Source organism: Episyrphus balteatus, chromosome 1 (genome assembly GCF_945859705.1).
Source record: "Episyrphus balteatus chromosome 1, idEpiBalt1.1, whole genome shotgun sequence".
Classification (NCBI taxonomy): domain Eukaryota; kingdom Metazoa; phylum Arthropoda; class Insecta; order Diptera; family Syrphidae; genus Episyrphus; species Episyrphus balteatus.
Window position 1 is genome coordinate 50507027 of NC_079134.1, and position 27987 is coordinate 50535013.

At 31.8% G+C, this 27987-nt stretch overlaps 3 protein-coding genes across 3 annotated transcripts; 1 reads left to right on the top strand and 2 right to left on the bottom strand.

Annotated features, from left to right (window-relative positions):
- Window positions 1–558: 558 nt before the first annotated feature.
- On the bottom strand, window positions 559–7060 carry LOC129905706 (probable ATP-dependent RNA helicase DDX23). Its single transcript, XM_055981247.1, has 2 exons — window positions 6044–7060; window positions 559–2173 (listed from the first exon to the last, which is right to left on the bottom strand). The coding sequence occupies exons 1-2, from the start codon at window positions 6936–6938 to the stop codon at window positions 630–632; spliced, it is 2439 nt and encodes an 812-aa protein (XP_055837222.1). The 5' UTR covers window positions 6939–7060; the 3' UTR covers window positions 559–629.
- A 3410-nt stretch (window positions 7061–10470) lies between these two features.
- LOC129906588 (SUMO-activating enzyme subunit 1) lies at window positions 10471–15083 on the bottom strand. Its single transcript, XM_055982400.1, has 3 exons — window positions 14836–15083; window positions 14348–14776; window positions 10471–11010 (listed from the first exon to the last, which is right to left on the bottom strand). The coding sequence occupies exons 1-3, from the start codon at window positions 14946–14948 to the stop codon at window positions 10518–10520; spliced, it is 1035 nt and encodes a 344-aa protein (XP_055838375.1). The 5' UTR covers window positions 14949–15083; the 3' UTR covers window positions 10471–10517.
- Window positions 15084–19102: 4019 nt separating this feature from the next.
- Window positions 19103–27981, top strand: LOC129905924 (uncharacterized). Its single transcript, XM_055981551.1, has 5 exons — window positions 19103–19591; window positions 19650–19864; window positions 21836–21947; window positions 25087–25594; window positions 27818–27981. Exons 1-5 carry the CDS (start codon window positions 19202–19204, stop codon window positions 27979–27981), a joined length of 1389 nt encoding a protein of 462 aa, XP_055837526.1. The 5' UTR covers window positions 19103–19201.
- The last annotated feature ends 6 nt before the right edge of the window (window positions 27982–27987 follow it).

Genomic DNA, 27987 nt, shown 5'->3' on the forward strand with positions numbered 1-27987 from the left:
ACAATTTTTAGCATGTATTGTACACACATTATTTGAAAGTGGTATAAGTCAATGTAATATAACGGGAGCCGGAGCGCTTTATATAACGCGAGCTGGTGCCCTATTTTGTAAACCGATTATCGTTGAAACTATACTTCGTTATCGTTCAAACGCGATTTCGTATTACGATTATCGTTTTATTTCAACTGCCATTTTCCTATCGATTGGCTTTCGTTTAGGTGTAATAATATTGTTTCGTCTGCTGGTAGAATATTATGTGAGCCTCAAAAAAAAATTTTATTCGGTTTAGTTTGGCCTTACGACTTTCTCGTTTTTCATAATCGCTCTTTGTCGTAACTATCGTTTACTTCATTATCGTTTATTTGCCGCTCGTTTCGTATTACGTAATAGACCCCCTGTGCTGTAAACCAAAATCTAAAACAATATTTTATACCCACCACGACACTTAATTTTTCAATGGCGGTGAAATTGTTTTGCAAAGAAAACAAAAAACCATAATCCATTCCCCAATAGAAAAACCATCTTTTTAAACAAAAATAAAATATTTTATTTGTTTTGTTTCTTTTTTTTTCTGTCTCTAAAGTATATCATTACACACATATAAATTGCTCATATTAATTGTTCTTAAACTATGCAAATATTTTCTCTTCCCTTCGCTTTTTGGTCACCACAGTGCCCGGCTTGTGCTGTGCATCTGGATGATTTATCAACTCTGGTGGACACGTCGAAACGGGACTTGCCATTACACATTGTTTCAAATCATAGAACAACTGACTATCATCTTTGGTGACGAAACTAATAGCCATACCAGTTTTACCCGCACGACCAGTACGACCAATACGATGGGTATAATCTTCAATAGATTTAGCCATGTCGTAATTGATAACCAAGGAAACATCCTTAATATCGATACCACGACCAGCAACATCTGTTGCAACCAACATGTCTTTGGCACCACTCTTAAGAGCTGCCAATGCATATTCTCTCTGTTCTTGGCCTTTACCACCGTGCAATGTACACGAATTGTAACCGAGTTTCTCAAGACCCTTGGCCAATACGTCGGCACCTTTCTTTTGATTGACGAAAATAATAACTGGTGGTTCGATACCTCTCGAAAGAATCTCCATCAATTTCTTGCGTTTGTCGTTCTCGCCCATCATGTATACAATTTGTTCTGTACGCTCTGTTGGTTTACCGACTGATCCAATGTATACAGTTGCGGGTCTTCGTAAATAGGAACGCGCCAAACGTTCAACTGCCGGAGGCATTGTAGCCGTAAACATCACAGTTTGGCGATATTTCTTTTTCGAGTAAAAGTTTTCCATGAGTTTGCTAGCATCTTCGGCCTCTTCGGTGTCGGGCTTCAGATTTGTAACTGGCATGTATTCAAGAATCTTCTGAACATCCGGTTCGAAACCCATGTCTATCATTCTGTCAGCTTCATCGAGAACAATGTATGTACACTGATTCAGCACAAGATATCGATTTTCCAAGACATCAATAAGACGACCAGGTGTTGCAATAACGATTTCACATCCCAAACGTAAACGGAAACCTTGTTCTTCTCTTGACAAACCACCCACAACTACAACCGTCCGTATGCCCAAAGGTTGACCAAATTTAATTGTTTCTTCTTCAATTTGCTGAGCCAATTCACGAGTTGGAGCCATAATGATAGCATATGGTCCTTGATCTACATCTTCCAGACGTTCAATTTTGGGAAGCGATTGAATCCAAGACAATAATGGAATAAGAAAAGCCAGTGTCTTACCGGAACCAGTCTCGGCCACACCAATAATATCGCGATTTTGTAGACCAATTGGAATAGCCTGCCGCTGAATGGGTGTAGGTTCTTTGTAGCCAACATTGTCGATGATGTCTGTGATTTCTTTGGGAAATCCGGATTCTTTCCAATTTCGTATAGGATTTGGTATCTTACCACCCTTGATCGTAATGCTGTAGTCCTCGCGGAAAATACGCCAATCACGTTCGGTCATTTCATCGTGATCCTTCTCAGACCAATGACGATCATCCCATTTTTGTTTGTCTTCTTTGCGTTTAACTTTCTTCAATCGAACTTTTTCTTGTTCTTTTTCAGCTTCAGTTCGTCTTTTTTCCAATAGATCACCATAAAATTTGCTTTGGGTTCGCTTTTGCTCTTTGATGTCAATTCCTAAAAAGATAGAATAATATAAAATTAATGAAATTCTGCAATTACTGATTGTTTTATGAATAAAAAAAAACTTTTGGCTTTTAGAATCCTCCGAGAGGAATAACTTAATCGTAAGGTTTCTAAGCTGTTTTTGTACGCCTTTTTAGAGCCTTTTTTTGAAAAACTAATTTTTCATAGATAATTTTTTTGGAAAAAAAGTATTAAAATAAAATTGGTATGCCATTCAAATTTTGTTTAAATCCAAAAATCAATTTTTTCAACATTTTCTTTTTGGTTGATATTGAAATTATATCAATCCTTTTTTAAAAAAGTTTCGTTGTAGTAAACAAGATTTATTATTGCTCAAATTGTTCAAATTTAAAGCTATTTCATAACTAACAACTTCCGACGATGTCCAGGTTAAATTTGAAAACTGATATTACATCATCTATATGCAGAACAACCTGCTTTACAAAGAAGTGCAATTATTCTATAATCTGCCAAGAAACATCAAGACTGAAACCAACCAAAATATATTTAAAACTTTTTCTTCAAAACCTTTACTAAAAGATAATTTAGTGTCATAAGTATTAACAGATGTTTTTATTTATTTAATTCGTTACTAAACTAACATGAAAAATACTTGTAAATACATATTTACATAATACTTAAAAACTACGTTAATTTTTCTAAGATATTGAAAAACATAGTTTTGAATTTAATACATTTTAGATTATCATTTACGGACTCTATACAAAAATAAAATTTATTGAATATTGTAATCAATTGATTGAGAGGGCTATTTGCACCATAGTTTGATCTACTACATACATATAAGGCTCAATAGTTGGCGTAGTCTTTTACTTGAGCGACTAAAACTGAACTTTAACCGATTTAGAACAGATGGAAATGATATTGACCCATTAGTAATTCCAACAATAAAACAAAACTGCAAATACTTTCTATGGTTGGTGAGTGAAGAAAGACTTATTAAATTGAAGAAAGACTTATTAAAACTTATAGTTTAACACTTGTCAACATTAAGAACAAGACAATATTTACTGCACCATTCCCTAAATAAAATTAAGTCTTCTTGTAAAAGTAAATAATCAGTTTTACATTTAATATAAAAAAATACAAAAATTGTTTCCTATTTTTCTATTCCTTCTAAAAAATGCCGTGCAGTATGCATTTAAAAGACCTTAGGTCTTACAGGCATAAAGTTAAAAAATTATTATTATTGTTATTATTATAATACTTTTGAAAAGCTTAATGTCATCAGAATAAATAAGGACGGACGAATTTTTTTTATGATCGAAACCATGTCAGAAATAAATAAAAGAATTAAAATTGGACCTAAATGGCTGCCCTGAGGGATGCCAGGATTAACAAATTGATTGGAAGATACATTACAAACACAACACTTAACCCTTTCGGTATCAGCGTTACTCTCATGTAACATATCTTTAAAAATTCGTAAAAATATTCCATTAAATATTTTTTTAGGTTTCGATGGCTTAATTGAAAGATAATAATGCCTAGTTACTGGATTAGTACAAAAAGTTAGTTTTTTTTTTTGCAAACATTTTTTTTATATATGGTCATAATTTTGAAAAAAAAAAAATATAAAAAATGTTAACTATATTAATTTTCATAGCTTGGGTTTGAAAAGGTTAAAAAAAGATAAAAGAATTATGAAAAATAAAAGTATTAATGGGAAGTTAAAAAAAAAATACATAAATGGATAAGCAACCATAAACGGCGCACAATGGGGCCTACTAGGGGAGAAATGCCCAAAAGTCAATTTCTTAAAATATAGCTTTTACGTTTCTTTTTATTTTATGAGTATATGTTCTTTTCTATCTATTTCTAAGCTTTATATTATCAACTAAGCACTACAGGTGAAAAAGTGAAGCATCAAAGTGCAAGGTTTGATACCATTGATTTCATCCAGTTTTAGTGGTTAATCATGGATATAGTTTTTTTCTTCGTATTAAGTGAAAATAAAAATAACTAGAGTTCACTGAAGTGTTTTTTAGAATTATGCTTTTTTTTAAATATCAGAGATATTTGAGGTTAAAGGCGGAAGTCTCTTTTCGAGAAATTATCGATTTTCATGATGATATTTTTTCGAGAACGGTAGCGCAAGGGAACCTTTACTCAATGGAAATATCAAACAAGAGTGAGTTTTTTTTGAATAAGGTCTGCCTTGTATGATTTTTTTAAAAATAATTTGTTTATTTTTATAGCATTCGCACTTTTATTTAAACTTAACACAAATGATTTAACCTTTTCACAAATATACTTCACCTTTTAGCAAATATATTTCACCTTTTAGCAAATAAAATTAAACCCAAAAGCAAATATAATAAAACTAAAGCAAACTATTTAAACTTTTAGCAAATCTATTTAAACTAATCGCAAAGTGATTTAACCTTTTCTAGAAAAAGCTTTTGGTATCGAGCTATGAAGAAGGGATGAGGATTTTGAAGCTGTTCGTAGCACAAAAATCAACGAAACATTCCAAAAACCACAATAAGACCCTATAAACAAAATCCCAGTTTACGTAATTTTTTGTTGGGTGGGACATCCGCTATTTAATAAAAAAAAAAGGCGTTACTCTCATTATCTCAAGAACGCCTTGTTGCACAGAAAACCTGTGCTTTTTAATGTTTTTTATTTCCGAAAAAGTTATGTTGGAAAAAATTAAAACTAACATACTCCAACTCTTAAAGACACTTTCAAAACATACGCATGACAAGTTCTAAGTAAGATTAACATGGACAGTAAAAGTAAAATTGATAAATGTAGATCGCCCTAGCAATGTTATTGACATTATTCTACTTATTCCAATGCCAGCAAACTAGCTAACGTTGTTAAAAAAATATTATCACTATCATTTTTCATTTTAAAGGTGAAATAAATTTGTGTTTTGGTTAAATAGATATGCTAAAAGTTTAAATAGTTTGCTTTAGTTTAATTATATTTGCTTTTGGGTTTAATTGATTTGCTTTTAGTTTAATTATATTTGCTAAAAGGTGAAATATATTTGTGAAAGGTGAAACTAATTTGTGTTTAGTTTAAATAAAAGTGCGAATGCTATAAATCAACGATTCCAAATTTAAAGTGTTTCAAATTGATTAAACATAAATTATTAATTTTTAATAAATAATGACTTGAATGAATTATATTTACAAAATTGAACATTGAAATGGTCTTTATTAGAACCTTTACTAAAAAATAATTTGTTTTAAAATACGAAGAAGCAAAAATCATAATATTGCACAAGTACCTAGTCACAAGGTACTTGTGCCAATTGCACTAGGTCCGAGTCCTAGTGCAATTGGCAAAGATACTTGTAGGTATTATCGCCAACTAGCCCAATCTTATTACAAGAAGGATAACTACCCAACAAAGACATCCCGAACCAATGACTTATTAACTTAGTCCTTGTATAAATAATTGAAAATTGCAAGTTAAAAAAAAACCAAAATTGAAATTAATGATGAATACTGAATCAACGAGTATAAAGTAAATATAATTCAATATAAGTTCAAGTGACCTCAACTCCAAAAATTTATAAAGCGTTTCGCCCAGGTACGACAGTGGGCTCATCAGTTTTATTATTTTTGTTATTTTTTTTTTTCTTCGTTAAAGTAAATATATTTCAATGGACAACATGACATTAGGCGATGCGAACAAGTTTAGGACTACCTCAGCAACCTAGATGAAGTCTTGTAGATTAATCCCGAAACCTACACAGAATTGTTGTGTATTGTTAAGGATTTTAAATCAAATCACAAATGCTATAAATCTTCTAAGATTATTAGAAAGAGTTCAAAATAAAAAGTTTCAATAAGTTTTGTTTGTAACCAATGCAAATATTTTTACCTGCAACATTTCCCCTCCCAAAGAACTGAACATGATGCCGTTCCTTGTACAAGTTATTATAATCAATCGACGTATCCTCTCCAGCATCCCAGTCAAATACAAATTTCCTATCATTCAATCTTCGAACTCTTCGCTTCTTCTTAATAATTCCCAAATAACGTTCCCGAATAGCTTCAAGTTCCTTTTCCTTATCTTTTTGACTCAAATCATCAACACGTTTAATTTCCTTATCCCTGTCATCTTTATGCCGGTCCCGATCACGTCCTCCTCTGTCATAATCCCTTTCACGGACATCTCGTCTCTCGTCACGTCCTCGTTCTCTCTCATTATCCGACTTCATTTGGAAGTTATTTTCAGACTGCATCGCAGATCGATTGGCCGCCTGATTGGCTCGCATTGCAGCGACTTCTTCTTGGCGACGTTTCAAAGCTTCTGCAGCTCTTTGCTCTTTTGTCAAGAAAACTGGCTTACTTCGAGCTTCTTCTTCTTTTTTCTTTTTCTCTAGAATTTCCTCCAACGAAAGTGGTTCTGCTTTCTTACCTTTAATCAATTCTTCTTCTTCCTTGTCAACTTTCATCATTTCCATTTTTGTTGGTTTCTTCTCATCAATCATTTCTTTTTTAGGCATTTCATTTTTAATTCTATCTCTGTTTTTTTCTGGAGGATCTGCATTTGTGCGCATTCTTTCACGAGATTTGGATCTAGAACGTATTGAACGCATTGCATTTCTTTCGGGAGATCTCTCGCGACCATGTCGGTCTTTGGAACGTGATCGTGAACGACGACGACGTTCCTTATCCCTTTCGCGGCCACGATCACGATCCCTTTCACGTTCTCTATTATCTTTTTCATATCTGTCGCGAGATCGGGAACGGCGTTTCTTATCACCAGCCATGATTAGTGTTGGTAGAAGTTATTTTTTTAAATTATTTAAATGAAGAAAAATGTATGTTTAAATGAAATTAAGTGGATTTTTTTAATAATAAAATAAACACACACTTGGTAGGATAAACTTTTATAAAAATTTCAAAACGATTAAACGTCATAAAAGTAATTTCGAAATTCGAAAAAGAAAATTCGAAACTTCAAATAAAAATGGGTTTGTTTGATTTGTTTTGCTGTTGTCCAGAAGTCAACCGCTGTACAGTTCAGAGTACACTATATAAGGCCTGTTTGGGTTCTTTTTGAAAAAAAAACATGAAATCTCTCAAATTAAAAAAAAATTATTTTTATTTGTTTCATTTTTGATGAGAATTCGAACAATTTTCGCTGAATTTTCATTGAATAAACAGTACAGGAAGGGGTATATATCACACCTATAGAGTTGGTGATTGAAGCACCAAAAAAATTAAAAAAAAAAATTGGTAGCTCATCTGTCAAATTTCCAGCTAGTTTTCCAGGAGCGAACTCACTTTTATTGGTTATGACAAGGCAATGCAATCATTGACCGCTTTTGTTTCAGCTAATGTTGATGATTTAAAAACAATTTTCAGTTTGTTTTAGTTGAGGAAAAAAAAAACAATTTAAAATTCGAATATTATTATGATGAAAAATAGCAAAAAAAATTGGAATGACCAAAAAAGAAGAAAAAACAAAAAAGAAACAAATTAAAAGAAAAAAAAAAAAGAAAATTCTGAGTACCTGCCTTCTTTTAGATAGAGCAAACTATGCAGTTTTCATTCATTGAGCATACTTTTATTACAAATAAGTTGGTGTGGTCAACCTTCGTATAGTTTTTACTTATTTTTTTTTAGTTATTTATTTACTACTCACTCCAGCTTCGAGAAAATGGACTTTATTTGTAATATGTATATTATTGCACTTTACAAAAGAATTTGACACTTCTAAGTCAAAGGCTTAAATAGTTATAGCCATTTTACTGGGATTAGATTTTTGTACGAATCCTCCCCCCCCTGGGGTACATTCGTACAGGATATTTAAAACGTTAATTTGACTAACTTTTGATTTGTCAAATGCCAAATATGAGTTTTAAAACATTCATTAATTAATTTAATTAATAATTTATTAATTAATTGAACTTGACTCAGAAAAAAACAAAAACAAATAAAAAACTTAATTTTTCGCGATTCGACGATTCTGAAACAAATTATTATTTACATATATAAAAATACCAACCTTAATTTACTATAGAATGCGAAAAACTTATTATAGAGGTTTAAATTTCATTTGTCAGCTATTACATGAAGCCTCAAGAGGCTTGACTCTTTTTTCGAATTTTCTTTTGATAATCATTCTGTGAGGCGCGTACTATTACACGACGCCTCTTGAGTCAAATGTCGAATTCCTTTCAATTTTTTGAATCGCCTCAAAAAAATCGAATTTTTGGCGTTAAAAAGGAACATGAAAACAGACCGAATTCTTTTTGCTTTTGTATGTGTGTCATTTGACAACAATTTTTACAAGAACGTCAAGCTGAAACCAAAACAATTTCTGCAAAATTAAACCAGAGATTCCTTTGATCAATAATTTTGTTTATTTTCTTCGGTAATATAAATTTATTTTAATCAGAATCAAACGGAAATTGCAGTTATTATTAAGATCTGAGTGAAGATGAAGTAGAAGGTTAATTATTTTGGCCGTATGCTGATGCTTTGCAGAGATACAAGTTTCTTGAAGACAGTCACGGGAAGAAAAGTCACAGTAAATTGACTTTTTCACAAAAAGTATGCCAGGAAAAAATATATTTTGATCGCACATTGTTTTTTTCTATTTATTTCATACTTTTCCGCAATAAAAAGACGATATTCGATCATAATTTACTCTTTATTTGAAGTTGGTGTTCTCAAATAAACAAACAACACGAAGAAAGCTTTCAGCTTGACGTTTGAGAAATGTCAAATGTTCCATGTATGTGTGCAAATCCGTGTAAATCTTTCAAAAAAGAGGGATTAAAAAAAATTCGAATTCTGCTTCGTTTGAGGCGAATTTTTTTTCTATGGAACATGATTTTCAGAAAAAATTCGCTTCAAGATCGCCGAAAATTCGATTTTTCCAGTCAAAGGAATTCGGCAAAAAACTCAAATTTGAAATTTCTTTTTTAATTTAAGTATTGTTGTTGTTGTATTCCACCAAGAAGCAAAAAGAAATGAAAGGGAATGTTGAAAAAAGAAAGAGTGGAAAAAGAAACGTCAAAAAAGAGTCTCAGAATTTTGGCCCACGACTCTCCGGTCGGATAATTTTTCGTTTTATCTTCTTTCTCTTTTGCTCTCATTAGTTTTGAAAAGAGGCGCGCCTCTTGAGGCTTCATGTAATAGCTGACTTTCAATAAAACTGTAACTCCGTGTTTTGATTGTTATCTGCTCAAGAAAATTTACTGGTGGGCATACGTATGCGTACGAATGTGCCCCATGTTTGACTGTACGAATGCTCCCCAAGCTGTACATAATGCAGAAAAATCGATTTTTGAAAAAATGTACTGAGATTTTGCAATAATTATAATTAAAACACAAATTTAACACTTTAATCAACAATTCTTCATTACTGTTTAGCCAAAAACATACTTAAGTTAAACACAACATGACATCAAATGAACATAAAAAAGTTACTCAGAGCACTAAAAAAACACTAAAAGTCTTGTGGCGACCGAATCCGTTGCACTTAGGATTCAAAATTTATCTAGCAGCTCGGCGCCTACTATGTCTATGCACACTAGTAAGCACGTGTTTAAATACCGTGTTTTATGCTCACTGCACGAAGGGTGACCGTGTACGAAGGGTGACCACTTCCCCATATGCTCCTGACCAGATTATCAGGGGTGCTTACTTACTTCTGTAAATAACTTTTGCTCGACAAAATGATTAGATCGTTGTTTATCTTCGCTTTCTGCGAAGTGAAGGGGCTGTCAGTCACTATAACTTACAATGGAAAGTATTTGGAATAAGAAAGATGAAGAAGGTAGAATACAAATCTGCTCTAGACGATTATCTAGCAATCTATTTCAATTTACTTACGGCCATATTATTCACTCTGGATTTAGTTTGGATTAAAGTTAATTTTAAATGCAATCCATTAAATCTGAATTTCATAAATCCATGGATTTAATTTTTTGTTCATATTATTCACTCAAAAAAAATTATGTGATTATTCAATAAATTTTGTATAATTTGCATTTATCTTTATTTTTCCTTCACAAAATACTTTACAAAACAACTGAACACTGTAAAAATGAATTTTACATCTGGATCTATAAAGTTAAACGGACCTCCAGAGAGCAGTTTAAATTTATTTGGATTTAACGAAAATGGATTTAAAAAATTGGATTTAAGATTGGATTTAAGTAGTGAATATTATGGAGTTGGATTTATTTTTGACATTTGACATTGTTTACATCCAGATGTATTTTTTAAACTAGTGAATAATATGGCCGTTACATTTGGTTCTTCCATTTCAAAATAAAGTACGACATGTTTTATATCAAAAAATACTTGTTTATTAAAAATACCTTACAGCAAGTTTATTGTTTTTTAAAGAGTTCGGCAGATATGTTTTCAATGAAACCACAGCAAGTCTCTGGATCGAACAAAAATACATTGCAAAGTGGTGCCTCCTTCTTTGAAATAACTTTAATTACTTCCTGGGCCAGAACTCCACCAACTACTGCGGCTGTTGGTGAAATCTGACTAAAAACATTTGAAAAGCAACTCAAAGGAACAATATTCTCATTGCTTAATTCATCTCTTATTTTAGTCAATTCAATGATATCCTCTTCACGAGTTTGGTACGAAGGATCTCTTTTGAAAACCTCACGGAACTTCTGCAGAATACGCAAAACGAGAAAAGCTGGTCCTTTGCGCTTCAAGCTTCTCTGGAATTCAGGCAGGTTATAGTCGAAATCAAATACTTCTTGCAACGGAGGAAACTCTAGTTCTTGTTGTACTGCTGTGGTGACAATTTCTGTCTTGACTTTTTGGTTGGGTTCCGAGATAATTTTGTGTTTAACAACATCCCTAAAAAATACAAAAATACATAAATTTTGTTAATTTTTTAAACTTGATGAAAAAGTTTCGTTTGTTATAAGAACTAAGAAACTAAAGAGTCTCCAAAGTCATCTAGTGTGTTTCTTTTTTTTTTAGAAATGATGAAATTCGGAATTAGTACCACAAAAACTGGGACAAAAAAGGTACCGAAATGAAAATTGGTAGAAAGGTTTCATTTATAACAGAAACCAAGAATCTAAGCAGTCTATAAAAATATTTTTGGTGAAAGTGTTTTTTTTTGGAATGAGAATCCGCGATAAGTTCGAGTAAAATTGTCTTTGCCATGGGAATTACGAATAAAATAGTGATGGGAACTAACGAATGATTTGAACTATCGATAGTTAGTAACTGAATAATTTGAACAGTCGAATATTTCATTCATTAATTCGAATAAAAACTCTCGAACAAAACTATCGGATAAAACTATTGAATAAACTATCGAATACATATTATATAATAGACTATCGAATAAAAAAAACTATTCGAATGTGAAAACTATCGTATAAAAAACTAATTGAATCAAAAAATTATCGTATAAAAAACTATTCGAATGAAAATAGTAACTCAATGAATGAATGATTTAAAACTATCGAATGAATGATTATTTTACAACTTTCGATAGTTTGATAGTTTTTATTCGATAGTTCCCATCACTAGTCTATACCTACCTTATTTTCATGTGAAAGGTGGTTTTTGTTTTATGTCGTTTTCTATTGACGAATCTCAGAATGAGATTTGTGAATCTGACAGCTGAAAGGGGGGGGGGGGGTGAAGAGGGGAAATAGTGGAAAAATCTCAGATTTCATGATCTATTTGCGTCTTGAGATTCAAAAAAATGATAAAAAAATGAATCTGAGATTCAAGAATCTGGATTTTTAGCAAGATTCACGCATACAAACACAAGTACTTTCACACACACTCCTTTATTTGACATTTGTCTGAACATTTTTTGTTGTTTTATTTTTTTTTTTTACGCACAGATTTCGTACACAATTACAAGACTAGATTTCATATTCTATTTGCAGTGGAAAATCTGAAATTTTTACACAAAAATATCTAAAGTCAATAGAAAACGACATTAGTAATAATAATTGTACCTTTATGAAATTCAGGTAGTAGGTAGGTAGAAATGGCGGTCAAAGCAACTGAGCTTGATGACCCAATTAGCGCAGAGTGGGCCGTTTTGATACCAAAGCTTATGAAACCCATGAGTGACAAATGGATTTATATAATGTGATTCTTAAGAAAAATAAGTGATTTGGCTGTCCTAAATCCACTTTGTTGCATTGAGGAATGAGATCAAGTCTTTGATATTAGATTCTGAGATTTCATTTACGTCATTAAAAAAATTCACTCCCCAGAGAAAGTTTTCTATTCCTAGCGAGGGCAGGACATTGGCATAGTTGGCCAGTTGATCCCCCTTTTCGTTACCTTCAAAACCACTATGTCCTGGAATCCACATAAGAGTTATTGTGAGGCTTTCGCTCAGCATTGAGAGTTCACTACTGCACTACTGAACCATTTTAGACGATGTCATGGCCGAAGAAATTGCTTTTATAGCAGCCTGACTATCTGTTAGTAAAGCTACGTTTTGGTTTTGATTTAAATTTATTTTTATGGTTTGCAAGCTTCCTTTATAGCCAGCAATTCTGCTTGGAACACACTTGCAAAATTTGGAATTGATACGAAGTATCATGTTTTGTTTTAATTTTTCAAAATATGAGTAGCTTGTAGAAAAAAACAGGGCTTCTGTTACTTTTGATATTGGAATGCAAAATTAAAAAATTTCTGTGGAAATATATTGGTTAAAAGGGTGTTTCTTTGATTGAAATAAAAAAAAAATTATGGGTCACCCTAATGAAATTTCGTTAAAATTTTACATTTGGGATTAAGAAGTTTCATTAACGGCTGATTTCTTCACAGAGTCCTAGCGCTAGTACCGGTCCTAGTCCTAAAGTTAGTACTCAAATCGGTATCAACTCATTTCTTCACTCAGGTACTAAGCCCTAGAACTGTCAACTTAGGACCGAGTACTAGTTAGGACTCGGTACTAGCTAGCTCCTCAAAATCTGCTAGTACCTGGTTATTATACCAATCGTTAGTACTCAAATCGGTACCAAGTGATTTCTTCACACAAGTTCTAAGCCCTAGTACTGTCAAATTGGTACCGATTTTTGCTTAGGACGTCCTAAAAGTTAGAACCTAAAAATCGGCAGTCTAGCGACGATAAAACTTGAATTGGTGGGATTTTTTGCATTCATCGAAAATTTAATTAGCTGTTTGGAGATTTGATGTCTTTTTAAATAGATACTCTTTGCTTTTATTGATTTTTATTCTGATTTTGGCATTTTATTTTTTGTCGAAATTGTGCATTTTGTAATTTTTGTTTGAAGAAAATGGATCTAATTTTTGATGCACAATTGGAAAACGACATCTGTCCAGCAATTAAAAACAGTTGTGGTTAGACGTTTTTAATAAAAAGTCGGCGCCTTCTACTTCTTCAAGTTATAGTTAATAACGCGACTCTCACCGATTATTTCTATCAGACATAATCACACAAAAAAAGACTGCACTTTTAAAAACTGTTATTTTTATTGAAATTATATATGTAGGTACAAACGTCTAATACGCAAACTATCTTTTTTTATTTGCTAACTTAATATGATTCTTCTTCCGGCAGGCGACCCTCGTAGTTAATAGATCATGACATCTTATTTTTGATGGTGACACTTCTTGATAGAACTTGAATTTTATTTTTTTGTTTCTATTTTCATTTTTCTTGTTAGGTCTTCTTAAGCGTCATTATAATGTTTTTAAATTATTTTCTAAATGGTGATTTCGCTAAATTTAAACGCTTTTTGTCTATTTTGTTTTGTTTAATTTGCTGAATTATCAAAATAATATATTTTAAACATCAAAATATTGTCAAAATGACAGTTAGACCAGTTTTATACGAATTAATTCTTAGGACTGCGTTGTGAACTTAGATCAGGTCCTATGAATGTGAAGAAATGCTCAGGTACTAACTTTTCGTTAGGACCGAGTACTAGTGCGAGGACCTGGTCTAGCTAGGTCGGGTACTAGGCTGACTTAGGACTCATGTGAAGAAATTGGCCGTAAAAGTTTTCATAAATAGAGTTTGGACAAAAGGGTGTTTTTTTTTTCGAAGAGACAGTAAATTTCTGTAATTGGTCCCAAAAAGCAAATGACTCATTCATAATTTTTTGTTCTGATGGCAAATTCAAAGTTTATACTTAAGTTCTTAGACATTATACATAAATCATTAAGTTGAACTGAATATACTCACTGCAAAAAGGAATGCTTCTGCAAGTCGGCACAACAATATCCAAACATACCCCAAACGTCACCACAGAAGAACTTTATATTCTTTTTGCGGCAAATATTGTCAATACGAATTATTTCAGCTTCTGGCGATCCAATAATAACAACAACATCGAATTGAGAGAAGAATACTTCATTTTTCTTCTCCAATGGTTCAGTGTCTATTGAAATTTCAACCATTGGATTAAGATGTCTGGCACGTTCAATAGATGCTGTAGCTCTGTTTACACCAAGTGAATCACGAGAGGCTAGAAATTGGGAACAAAAGTCTTCCTCTGTGACGACTTTGTCATCGTGCAACTTAACCGAATTGACTCCAGATAGAATTATATTCTTTGTTACTTCAGCTCCAATTCCATTTAATCCAGAAATAAGAACTTTAGCTGTGCGTAGGCTAGAAATTTTACATTTGTGAGAATTTTTGCGGAAAAGTGTATAAGCTTTTTTTCTTACCGCTTCTGAGACTCTAACCCCCAAAGACGAATTTGACGATCGTATAACTCATTTTCGGCTTCAGTTAATTCAACTGTTGTGGTATCGCCAACTTTTTCAATTTCAACGCCCATTTTTTTTATATTTGTGGTATTATTATTTACTTTGAGATTATTATAAATAAATAAAATTATCAAAAAGATATGAATCTTTTTATTTCACACAAACCGGCAAAAAGCGAGAATACAAAAATTAAGTAGCTTTTGGAATAAGTAAAATTTTAAAATGATATAAAGACGTTTGACTTTCCAAGTAATTCCACGATGAACTGTGAAGGTGAAAAAAAGATATTCCAATAAATAGGAATTTTTTTAGGGAAATTTCCAGTGATGATTTACATTATAAGAAATATTTGACTGTTAACAGTCGAATTGTTTTTTTCTGAACACCGTTTATTTTTATTAAATATGATTTAAAATCATAAAAATATAAAAAATATAATATATATATATATTTATATACATTTATATTTTTTATATTTTCATGATTTTAAATCATATTTAATAAAAATAAACGGTGTTCAGGAAAAAACAATTCGACTGTTAACAGTCAAATATTTCTCCAATGCCATAGCAAGGCAATAAAAATAGCTACAATTTATCTTCTTTGAAGACTTGTAGCAACTATATAATTCGCAGTTGCTCTATGCAGCTCGGATTATATGGAATCTCGATTTATTCGGGAAAATATGCGTCAAGACAAGGTGTAATGGTCATCTTCTGATGAGCCCAACCATTACATCGGGGCGAAACGCATATATGAACACTTTTATGCTGGTTTATATTTTTTATATTTTCATGATTTTAAATCATATTTAATAAAAATTACATTATAAGACCATGTGTGCATTGGGTTAAATATTAGCCGAGGATTTTCGATACAAAAAGCACAACGAAATCTTGAACGAAAATTGTATCTCTACAATTCAATCTCTACATAACATTTTTTAATCCCGCGCAAAATTTTGAAGTTGGAGAAATTACCTGAGTAAGTTCTGTCAATAGTTTTTTTCCTCTTTCAAAATAAATTGAATTGTATTTTGTTTTTGATTGATTCTGAGTTTTATTTGTTTCGCCTTCACTATCCAAGTATTTTATCAAAGAGTCCACCTTAATTTTTTTTTAAATTTTTTTAAATTTTTTCTTGTTGTAATATAGGTATAATAAAATAAAGCCTTAAGGCTTAATTAGATACACCACTTTTTGAAAAAGTACAAAAGTGAAAATAATTTTTTTCTGGCTAGAGCAATTGTTTTGTGAAAAAGAGTATACAAATTGTTTTTTAGACCATAAAATAAGCTTTCAGCATCATTTGTTTTAATTTTCCAGCCCGAAAAACTATACAAAAATGCGTTTGAAAATTTTCACTTTTGTACTTTTTCACTTTTTGAGCTAATGTAGTTAAGACTTTAAAGGCTTAACTACATTCAACTTCAAAAAGTACAAAAGTGAAAAAATGTTTTGTCTTTCACCAACACACTGCAAAATTCTATCTTTCATCTCAGAAAAACAAAAGTGAAAGTTAAAACATTTTTAACTTTTACTTTTTCACTTTTTGAAAACACCAACACATGCAAACCAACAACTTAAGAAACTGATTGCTAGATGGCGTTGTAAAGGATAATTTTCAATGAACACGCCTTTTTTGACAGATAATTTGTTGTAAACAAAAAAAATTTTAATTTATGAATTCGAAACAAATTCCAATCCAACATAATCTTTCAAAAGGTTTTCCTTTGTGATTTAATGCACAAATATATCATTCTATAGCCTTGAAAGCGTATAGCCCTTGCACATACCTTGATGTAACTGTATAATACAATAAATTTATTAAGCACTTTGGAAAGTTTTCAAAATAAAACTCAAACACATGTTTTTAGTTTAAAATTTTTCTTTGGCCAAAAAAGGATACATAATTATTGCTTATTTCACTTTAGTTTCTTTTTTGTTTCGTTGCTTTTCCACCGACTGAGAAGATGGTATTAGCTCGATGGTAACCTCCAAAAATTAAATTCTCTTGGGCACAACAACACCACCACCAATCACAATCTCCTACTCCAATAATAATCTAACCTTAAAGCTTATCATACTGGACCACATCATCACTCAGTGTTTATTCGAATATTTATGTTTGAATGAGTAGCGCAATAAAATCCAATTAAAGTTGGAGAACACAATTTACGTCGTGATGCTTCTGAAGTGGGGACTCTTTGGCTTGGTTGTTTTTTTCTTTCCCAGCGGCGGCGATGAGCTAGTTGAACAACGGAAATAAATGCACACAGTTGAATGTTGAAATTTCTTTATGCCCACATATTTAAAAGAAATTAGAAAATAAAAATAATAAAGTCTTAAGAAATAAAACAAAAATTGTTAGTACTCACATCTTGACCGCAAGACAAAAACAAATAACTGCACATTTTTTTTTTTTCACAAATGACAGATAATCTTAAAGTTTCAAACACAATTTTGATACTCATTTTCGTATGAAGATGTCGCTAGTGGTATGTGTGTATTTTTCACTTTTTCACTTTTTGAAATCAAAAAGTGAATGTAGTTAAGCCTTAAAGGCTTAACTACATTGACTCAAAAAGTGAAAAAGTACAAAAGTGAAAATTTTCAAACGCATTTTTGTATAGTTTTTTGGGATGAAAATTAAAACAAATGATGCACAAAGCTTATTTTTTGGTCTAAAAAACTATTTGCAAACTCTTTATCCCAAAACAATTGCGATAGCCAGAAAAAAAATCTTTTCACTTTTGTACTTTTTTCAAAAAGTGGTGTGTGTAGTTAAGCCCAGTACGCAGATCGCGCTAAACTAAACTTTATCTCGACAATTTTTATCTCTACACGCGTTCGCTGAAAGCCAAAATAAATTTAAATTTAAAAATAAAGCCCAGTATGCAGATCGCGCTAAACTAAATTTTATCTCGACAATTTTTATCTCTACACGCGTTCGCTAAAAGCCAAGATAAATTTAAATTTAAAAATAACGGCTGAATCACAGTTTGATTTACTTATACCTGCTTACATTCAATATTACATACATATTTTTTTTACCTGCAGAATACCTTTTTTACGCTCTCATTTTGTTTTGTTCCTCTTCTTTTATATATTCCAAGGTTTTTTTGCCTCTTATTCCTTGCAGCAACAACAATGACCACAAATGTCAAAATTTATCTGTGAAAAAATGCGCTGAGCATTATTTCGAGAGCTAAATTGAGTGGAGACTTTTTGCAAAAGTAGTAGATGAGAATTCGAATTTAGCGCGTGAAGTGCGTACTACCTAGCTAAAAATCCTCGCTAAAATTTATCTTTGGAGGAAATTTGTATGAAAGATAAATTTTAGCGCGATCTGCGTACTAGGCTTTAAGCCTTAAAGCCCAGTACGCTAAATTGGAATTCTCATCTACTACTTTTCAAAAAGTCTCCACTCAATTAAGCTCGCGAAATAAAGCTCAGCGCATTTTTTCACAGATAAATTTTGACATTTGTGGTCATTGTTGTTGCTGCAAGGAATAAGAGGCAAAAAAAATATTTATGTAATTTTGATTGTAAGTAGGTATAAGTAAATGTTACTGTGATTCAGCCGTTATTTTTAAATTTAAATTTATCTTGTCTTTTAGCGAACGCGTGTAGAGATAAAAATTGTCGAGATAAAAATTAGTTTAGCGCGATGTGCGTACTGGGCTTAAAGCTTTGTACGCAGTTGAAGCGAAACGAAATCTTGAACGAAAAATTTCGTTTAGCTTTTCGTTTTTCAGTACGCAACTCTAGCGAAAAATTGGAGAGTTTTCACTATGTCACTTACTTTTTACTGTCATGTGCATTTTTCTTGACTCCAAGAACAGTGTTGACGGTTTTTTGCACTTTTAATTTATTTATTTCTTGCTTTAAAAATTATTTTCTGTTGATTTTTCTTGATTTTAAATTAATTTTTAATTTTTTTAATTTTGACTTTGACAGAATACTCGATGATATTTTTTCGTTACCATTTTTGCTGTCGACTTTGGAGACTTGAACATTTTTCGTTTCGCATCAGTAGCGTACAAGGTTTTAAGCTTAAAAAATCTCTGACCCCTCAGAGATCTCTCTTTGTGGGACACGCCTATTGGAAAAATCGTTCAATGAACTCTAATCTATTTCCAAAATGAACTTTCCATTTATGCAATTCATACATTTCTTTTCTGTCAAATCAGAAAATTGGAAAGTGGGGATTTCCCCAAAACGTGCCATAACAAAATTTATTTGTTATCACTCTTCTACTTCGAACAAGTAGTATACTCCAAATCAAACATAATAAAATATTATTTTGTTTGCATTAATAAAAAATGATGGGTGTCTCCAATCCTATTTATTCCCGTCGCAAACGGTTTTTACCCGAATATCGTGAGCTATTTGCTGCACTCTTGAAAATTCCTGATAAAGATGTACGCGATCGTGTTACCGATGCTATAAATGGCTTTCAAAGTTGTCCAAATTGTAAGACCAAACAAAATTGTCAATACACAATGGACGTGGGAACTCAAACTGAAGACAACATCTGGCAAATAACTAATAGTTTAGTAATAGATCAAGGGACAACTACAACTTCTAAAACAGAAGAAAGAGAAAAACGTCGTCGGAAACGGAAAAGGAATTGCCCAAAAGTCGTTAAAACTGCCCAACATTCAAGCATTGTTCCAATCTTAAAACAAGATCCAAATAAATTAACAATTCAAGTATGTATTCAAACAAGATTATAAAAAAATAAATAAACCACTTAACGCGTTTTGATAGAATACATCGGATGGTGAAAGACAACCTCGCAAATTAATGCGAATTGATTCAAATGATGATGCTGTTTCGGTGTTTTTCCAGAATTGCGAGTCAAATGTTCTTGACAGTGATCTGGAGGACAATATTTTGCATAGTCAAAATAATCTCGAAACAATAAAGCATCAAATGAAAATTGAATGGGAAACATCCGACCAACGTAATCATGCTGGATTTTTGTAAGTGAATAATAAAACTAGCACACCAAAAAAAGTGTCATGTAACAGGAACTAGACCTATCTTTCTAATATAATTTTGGACCCGCTGAATACGAATTTCAAGTCCTTTTAGCACGGTCCAGTTTTGGGAAAAATGCAAAAAAAAAAAACAGTTTTCAGCTGTAACTGCATTTTGTTTGAATTTGTATGACATTTTAAATGTTTTTGCATTTTTCTCAAAACTGGAGGGTGACCGGGCAAAACGAACTTGAAATTCCGGGGATGGCAGCGACAGTGCCAGCACACAAAAAAAAGTTGTATGTACTTTAGAGCAGACCTATCTTTCTATGGGGCATATTTATAGTCGTTTTTATACCCTAGTTTATCTTAGACTGGGGTTTATCCTATGTTATTTGAATAGAATAAACTTCAGTCTTTCTTACACAGTGTCTATGAATATGGCCCATATGTTTTTGTAACCGCTGAATCAGTTTTGGGAAAAATGCAAAAAAAAAAAAAAAAACAACAAAGGCAAAAAGCTTCCTTTTTTGATTTTACTAAAAACTGGAGGGTGACCATGCCAAACGGAACTAAAATTCCGATTCAGCGAGCCAAAAACATATATAAATATAGATCTGGTTCCTGGTACATGACTTTTTTTTTATGCCGCACAGTGGTGCCATTCTTCGTTTTTGCCGACAAAATTCATTTGCACAGCCATTTCTGGACGAAATGTCATGAAATTTGGTACACTGAATGATTTTAGTATGGAGAATACGAAAAGGCTGCCAACTTTTTTTTATTCAAAATGGCGGGAAGAATGAGCTTTAAAATAGAATTTTCATTTTCATAACAGTATATGAGCTAGAAATTGGCTTAAATTCATGTCAAACAGTTGTTAGATTTAAGATTTAGGACTCATAGATTAATATTCATTACAAAAAAATCAAAAAAATTTAAAACAAAGTCCAGAAAATGCCAATTTAGTAAAACACATTTTAAGACCTCTAATTACGCTATTTCATGGATTTTTTTTTTTTAATTTATCACAATTTTGAGATCTCTTCTATTTATGTTTCATAAGAAAATTGAAAATATTTGGGTTATATGGTTGCCAACTATGTTTTTAAGTAAATATAAGAAAACATGATATAATGAAAAGTTTCAATGTTCAATAAAACTGAGAATTTAATTTTTCCGTTAACCAAAATATACTTTTCTAATAGATTTTAGCGTTTTAAATTCAGATCCGGAGTCAAAAAAAATCTATGACGTCAAGTTTCGAAGATATAAATTAATTTTGATCTGCTTATATCTCAAAAACGTGACGTCATAGATTTTTTTTGACTCCGGATTTGAATTTAAAACGATAAAATCTATTTTATGGTTTACGGAAAAATTAAATTCTCAGTTTTATTGAACATTGAAACTTTTCATTATATCATGTTTTCTTATATTTACTTAAAAACATAGTTGGCAACCATATAACCCCAATATTTTCAATTTTCTTATGAAACATAAATAGAAGAGATCTCAAAATTGTGATAAATTAAAAAAAAAAAATCCATGAAATAGCGTAATTAGAGGTCTTAAAATGTGTTTTACTGAATTGGCATTTTCTGGACTTTGTTTTCAAATTTTTTGATTTTTTTGTAATGAATATTAATCTATGAGTCCTAAATCTTAAATCTAACAACTTTTTGACATGAATTTAGCCCAATTTCTAGCTTATATACTGTTTTGAAAATGAAAATTCAATTTTAACGCTCATTTGGAGCCGCCATTTTGAATAAAAAAAAGGTGGCAGCCTTTTCGTATTCTCCATACTATAATCATTCAGTGTACCAAATTTCATGACTTTTCGTCCAGAAATGGCCGTGCAAATGAATTTTGTCGGCAAAAACGAAGAATGGCACCACTGTGTGCCGGTGTAATTAATAAGTCTATAGTACCTAGTTTGAGATTTTAAAATTTTTAATATTTTCCAAACAGACCAATCCACGAAGCTATTATTCAAAATGAACTGCCTAAACTTAAAAAGCAATTATATGTGTGGAAATTTCGTGGGAAAGATTTGCTTAGCCTTGTTACAGATGATGATGATGTAAGTAAAAAAGTTTTATCTTTTTAAATTGATGTAAATGTTTTGAACATTCAAATTATTTTGGTTTGTAGAAAGAAAATCAAAGGTTGGAAATGCTAAAGTGAGTGCCATTTACTGAAACGACACTTTAAGAATTTAAGTTAAACAAATCAAAAATTTAGGCTTAAACTACTATAATGTCCCAAAGGTATGGGTGCTTTCATAATTGCATGGTTGCTTTGTTTACATGCGGTCATTTGCGATCAGACTAATGTCAGAAAAACTATTTGCGCATGTATTTTACTTTGAATTTATGAACACTTTTTCTGATTTGCGTCATTTGGCAAAATTTTTAAGTTTCAATTCAGCCTCTTCTCCAAAACAATCATATCTTCTTTAAGAAGAAAAAACAACTTTTTTTAACATTTCTCTAAATATTTACAAATTTATTATATCCAAGAAATTCGCGGCTATTTTTGTTATTTTTAATTGAACTTTGAATTTCCAATCAATATTTTGACAAAATTGAGAAATAAAGAAAAGCTGTATCATTTTTACCGCATTTTCCTTCTTTCTTTGAGTTTAAATTCATTGCGCATGGGAATTTTTTCATTTGAACATTTGCGCTGCAAATATTTGCGTTTTACATTTATGAACACCTGACATTTGTCATTTGCATTAATGAAAGCTTTGCATTGGTCAGACTTGCGCAACCATGCATTTATGAAAGCACCCTATAATAACTACATTTACCTCGAGATTATTGCCTGTTTTCAATTATAGTTCTTTTGTTAGCTCTCTTAAGAAAGCTAATCTACTCGCTAGGTAGTTTGCTGCTTACTCTACTCTACCCTTTAGAGTCATGACTCCTCCAATATACGAGAGCGTACATGATGCCATGGAACGAATCTTCTTTCGTATTCGTTCCGTGGCTATGTCTATGACCTTGATATACAAAAATATTTTGGCCCGGATAGTATCTCTGCCATCTTCCCAAGTGGATGGAAAACAGCATTAATCCAGCCTGTCCCTAACAGCCCTATTCTGGCAAACCTCACTGATACTTTACAAAGAACCTCTAGAGGATATCTCAATTTTGTGAAGATCTATTTCTCACAAACTTCTTACTAACAAATGTCAAACTTGCTTCAGAGTACATAGATCACAAATTCGAAAGTTTTTGTGATACGAAAACCTCATAAAATCAAATTCAGCTCACACTGTGAGGTTCTTGTGATTTTTACTTGCTCTATAGGGCAAGTATTGGTTTCGTGTCGAAAAAAAAATTTGAGGTTTTAATCAAAACCAACATTACGATGATGGAGAATTCCAAAAAAGTGGGTCTCGCAATTCCGTCCGTCCGTCTGTGCGTCTGTGCGTCCATCTCCACAGCCTAAACGGGTGGACGGATTTTCTTCAAATTTGGTACAGATGATTTTTATAGAATTCTGAAAGTTGGTTTTTTTTTGTTTTTTTATATCTCGTTTAGAACGTATACCTCCCATACAAAAAAATACGATATTGCGAATTTCTCGAAAACGGCTCTAACGATTTTGATTAAACTTTGTATACGTAATATTTAAAGTAATGGCAATAAAACTGCATTTTTACTTTTTCTCAAAAAAGTCAAATAACAAAAAAAAAATTTTTTCATTTAACAAAATTTTGCCCTAAATGTCGGCTCTTCCCCAAATATCCATTTTGTTTTAATTTAGAGCCAGCTTTTAAAATCTACAAGTAGACTAACATAAAAGTGCTTTGAACTGCAAGAGCAAGTACGTGCGACCCCAGTCGTGCATTTTATTTAGGTTTGCCAGAATAAGGCTGTAAACCTCACCCTCTTACTAATTGACCATTAGCACTAACGTCCCGAAGGTCAGGGGAACACTGGTTAATTGTGAACTAATGAAATTTCTTGAAAAATGGAAGCCTCTTCTGTACGACTTTTGTAGCAATAGGTCCACTGGTGATCTGAACATCTCATCGAACAGTGGAACAAATCTGTACATTGTTTTCGAAAAAGTAAGATTATTGCGTTTGGTATTTCAAAAGCATTTGATAGAGTTTGACATCATGCTCTTATCGGAAATGCATACATTTGGTATCTATCACAGCTGTTCTGATATTCGTTTGAAATTTGGAAACGGAAACATACTTACTGAAATTATTGATTCCGTGCTTGATTCGGATCTACTTTTAATTTCTACCAACTTGAAAACAACAAAACATTTTCGAAGTCAGCGATTTATTTGTAAAAGCTGTCAAAATTTATAAACCTCATGTGTTTTATGCGCGAATTAAATTTAATTTGTTAACCCTGAAAAGATAAACTTTTTTTTTTTAAAACACAAGTTTGTTCGAGCCTCTTCTTAAGAGAGAAATTTTTAGATGTCGCGTGCGCCTCTGAGGCGCAGCAAAAATTTTTAAATTGTAAAAATTTTCGTTCGTTTTTTGGAACACCTTTAAATCCACAGCATGTGATTTCGGAGCAGCTAAAATTAAAAAAACGGGAGAAATAAGTATTGGAATGGAATTATTTGTTGAATTAAAATTTGCCTTTAAAATCGTTCAATACATATCGTATTGGTTCCGTTTTGTTTTCGACTGTCTTCTGCAGTGAAATGCTTAAGCTTCCTCCGAAGATGTAAGAAATATTTTTGCTCCTAAGACTACTTGAGCTATTTAGACAGAATCCAAACTTGAGTTTTGAAAATGATAGTTGATAGGCCCATTACAGATAAAATCATATTTCTTGAGCACCGGCGTAATGTATCATGACTGTCTTTGTTTTATAGATATTACTCTAGAAAATGTTCAAATCAAATAGCTACCTACCTACATTCCTCTACTGAAATGATTAAATAAACCGTTATATTCAAATTTCATTTGATCCCAATTTCGTACGTGTAGGTGTATTATAGAGCTTCTTTCTTTAGTCGTACTAAGAGAATGTAAACTGCATTTCCCTCCCATTTTAATGTTCAGAACTTCAAAACTAATGTGCACCCGTCCCTTTTTTTAAACCTTTCCCTCCAAAGTATCAATTACTTTCTGCTATCACAGACTCAAAAATAGCCTTGTAATCTCTGTCTATTATTTTTTTTACTAAACTCATACGTTTTAAAAAAGGTGTAACAATTTTATTTCATTTTCTTACCAGAATCCTATTCAGTTGGCTGTTAAAGAGAATTGTATTAAAAGCATAATCGATGAATTACTTAAGGAAAATCTTAATCTAGATGATAACTTTGATAATGAGTCCAATAATATCATCCATTTGGCTGTTTTATATCTCTCTAACGACGATGACACAATACAACAGAAGAAAATACTCCAAACACTTGAATCACTGCTGAAGAAAGTAGATTTGAAAACACTTTTACAAAAGAACGACGATGGATTAACTCCACTGCATATAGCAGTGAAAAGAAATGAATACCTTATGGCAGAGAAGATTCTTAGTTGTATTGATGAAAGATTAAATTTAAAAAGCGTAGCTAGTTTAGACAATGCTAGTGCTGATGAGCTGACATTCTCGCAGTACTACTGCAGGCAGTGTGATAGTTTTAAAGGACGCGAAACAAATGATTTAAAACAAGAAATATTGAATGCAACTGACATGAAACGTGGATGTTCGGTGTTATACTTTGCAATGGAATTAGGATATGGTAAGTTAGAATAATAATAATATTTAATCATTCATCATTTTTTTAGTTGTTGAATATCAAAATATCATATTAGGCTATTGATTATGTCTTATAGAAAGGAACTAAGACGTTCACGGGTTTTTAATGCAGGAATCGTTCAATGGGTTATAAAAGAAGATAAAACCGTGGAATGCTATTAAATGAGGGGGTGGAAAGTGAAGATAGGGGAACAAAATCCCCCTTTTTGCTTTTTTTTCAGTATAACTCGTAAACAAAGCAAGATTTTGATATGTTGCATTCAACACTTTTTGTAGAAAATTAAATTTCCTATTAGAATAGTAAAAATTGAAAAAAAAAATTATACCAAAACAGTCGAAGCAAACATAAAAATATCGATTTTTTTAGTTTTTTGCTGTTTTGGTTATATCTTTTTTTTTGGGCTAAGATAGACATAAGCACTGCTTTAATAAAAAAAATAAGATAAGATTTCTTCAAAATGCTGGACTTATCAAATTTCTTCATTGAAAATTAACTGAAGTATGGCCCTTTGAACCTATTTTTTTTTCGTATTTTTAATAAACTACATAATATTATATGAATATGTACACCAGCTTATTCCGTGTGGGGTTTATTTCGGCACATATTTCGGATCCTGTTTTTTGGCTATTTTGTTTTCTTGTTGTAACTATAAGCAGACCCTCGTTTGTTTATTTGTCAATAATAGTTTTTTTTTGTTGTATTTTTCTATTCGCCAACATTTCGACACGCAGGTTCTAGGTTTATACAAATTTTCGTGACAAATCGGAGTAGATATTCCTTAGAAAAATTTACAAAATATGTACATAAATTGTGAAGAATTAATGCCTGATTTTCTTAAAAAAAAAAACAAACAAAATAGTTTTTACAAATATTTGTACATATCTGAAATTTCTTACAATTTCAGATATGCGATTTCAAATTCGGCCACCAAAATCGAAACGAAATAAAAAACGTCACCAAAAATAAAGTTATAGAAATTCAATTCACAAAAATTAAAAACGAAATGAAATTTGGAACACCTTTTTTTAAATCAAAAGTATTGCTTTTATAAACGAAAATCAAAACAGGAGTGGAAGTCCGGTTTGAGCTTGAACCTTAATGGCACGTTGAACGCAACCTTTAGATATCTTCAACTGCGAAGCCACGTCCCGCCACGGTTTGCATGCCTTAATTAAAGTGATGCAACTTTTCGATTTTGAACAAATGGTTTACTGAATAGCTGAAGAATCTTTAATAAATGATCTAAGCAAATGCTTAATGAAGAACCAAAAGTCGGTATAATTTCGATGCCGTGAAGATCATAATTCTCCTACGTATTTGCTTCACACTAGTGATCCCCCTGTGGCGTTCGCCGTAAAAATAAAAAAAAAACCCAAATTCCTCTCAATAAGTTTTTAAAAAAGACCCTTAAAAAAGTAAATAATCATTTTTATCAAAAAAACAAAACCGACTTTCATGATTCAAAACGGGGTTTTTTGGTTATTCTAATAGTTCCTATGGCTTAAACTGAACGAAAATGGGGCCACATTGCAGCCACTAGCTTTCCAATACAAAAAGAATTATCAAAATTGATTCACTCTGTCCAAAGTTATGCGGTAACAAACATAAAATAAAAAAAAAAAATACAGACGAATTGAATACCTCCTCCTTTTTGGAAGTCGGTAAAAATAAGATAAAAAACCTAATCTTCTATTCATAAAACCAATCCATCCCAAAGCATGAATGAATTTAATTTTTAATGTTGGCCTCAAACTTTTGACCTGTAGTGTAGGTCTCATCATCTGCATGCGCTTTATGCCTACATTCTTCATCAAAACAGAGGTAACCTTTTTTTTCGATCATATTGACTAGTAAAATAAAAATTGATAAGACTGATCAAGCCAAGAAAAATTGACCATTTTTCTTTTGAGCTTAATATTTGTAACCAAATGTTTTAATACTGTTATTTTCTCATTTTATGAATGAATTTAATTTTTAATGTTGGCCTCAAACTTTTGACCTGTAGTGTAGGTCTCATCATCTGCATGCGCTTTATGCCTACATTCTTCATCAAAACAGAGGTATCCTTTTTTTTTCGATCATATTGACTAGTAAAATAAAAATTGATAAGACAGATCAAGCCAAGAAAAATTGACCATTTTTCATTTGAGCTTAATATTTGTAACCAAATGTTTTAATACTGTTATTTTCTCATTTTAATTTCAGAACATTTAGTTTACTTACTGCTGGCTCACATGTGCAATCCCGCAACTAAAAATCTTGCTGGACTAGATGCAAAAACGTACTATACTGAGTGCGGGAAAAATGCTAGTATAGTTGGTGTTCTAGAAAAATTGGCACCTGCTTTACAAAAACAAAACAATTTATGAATAAAT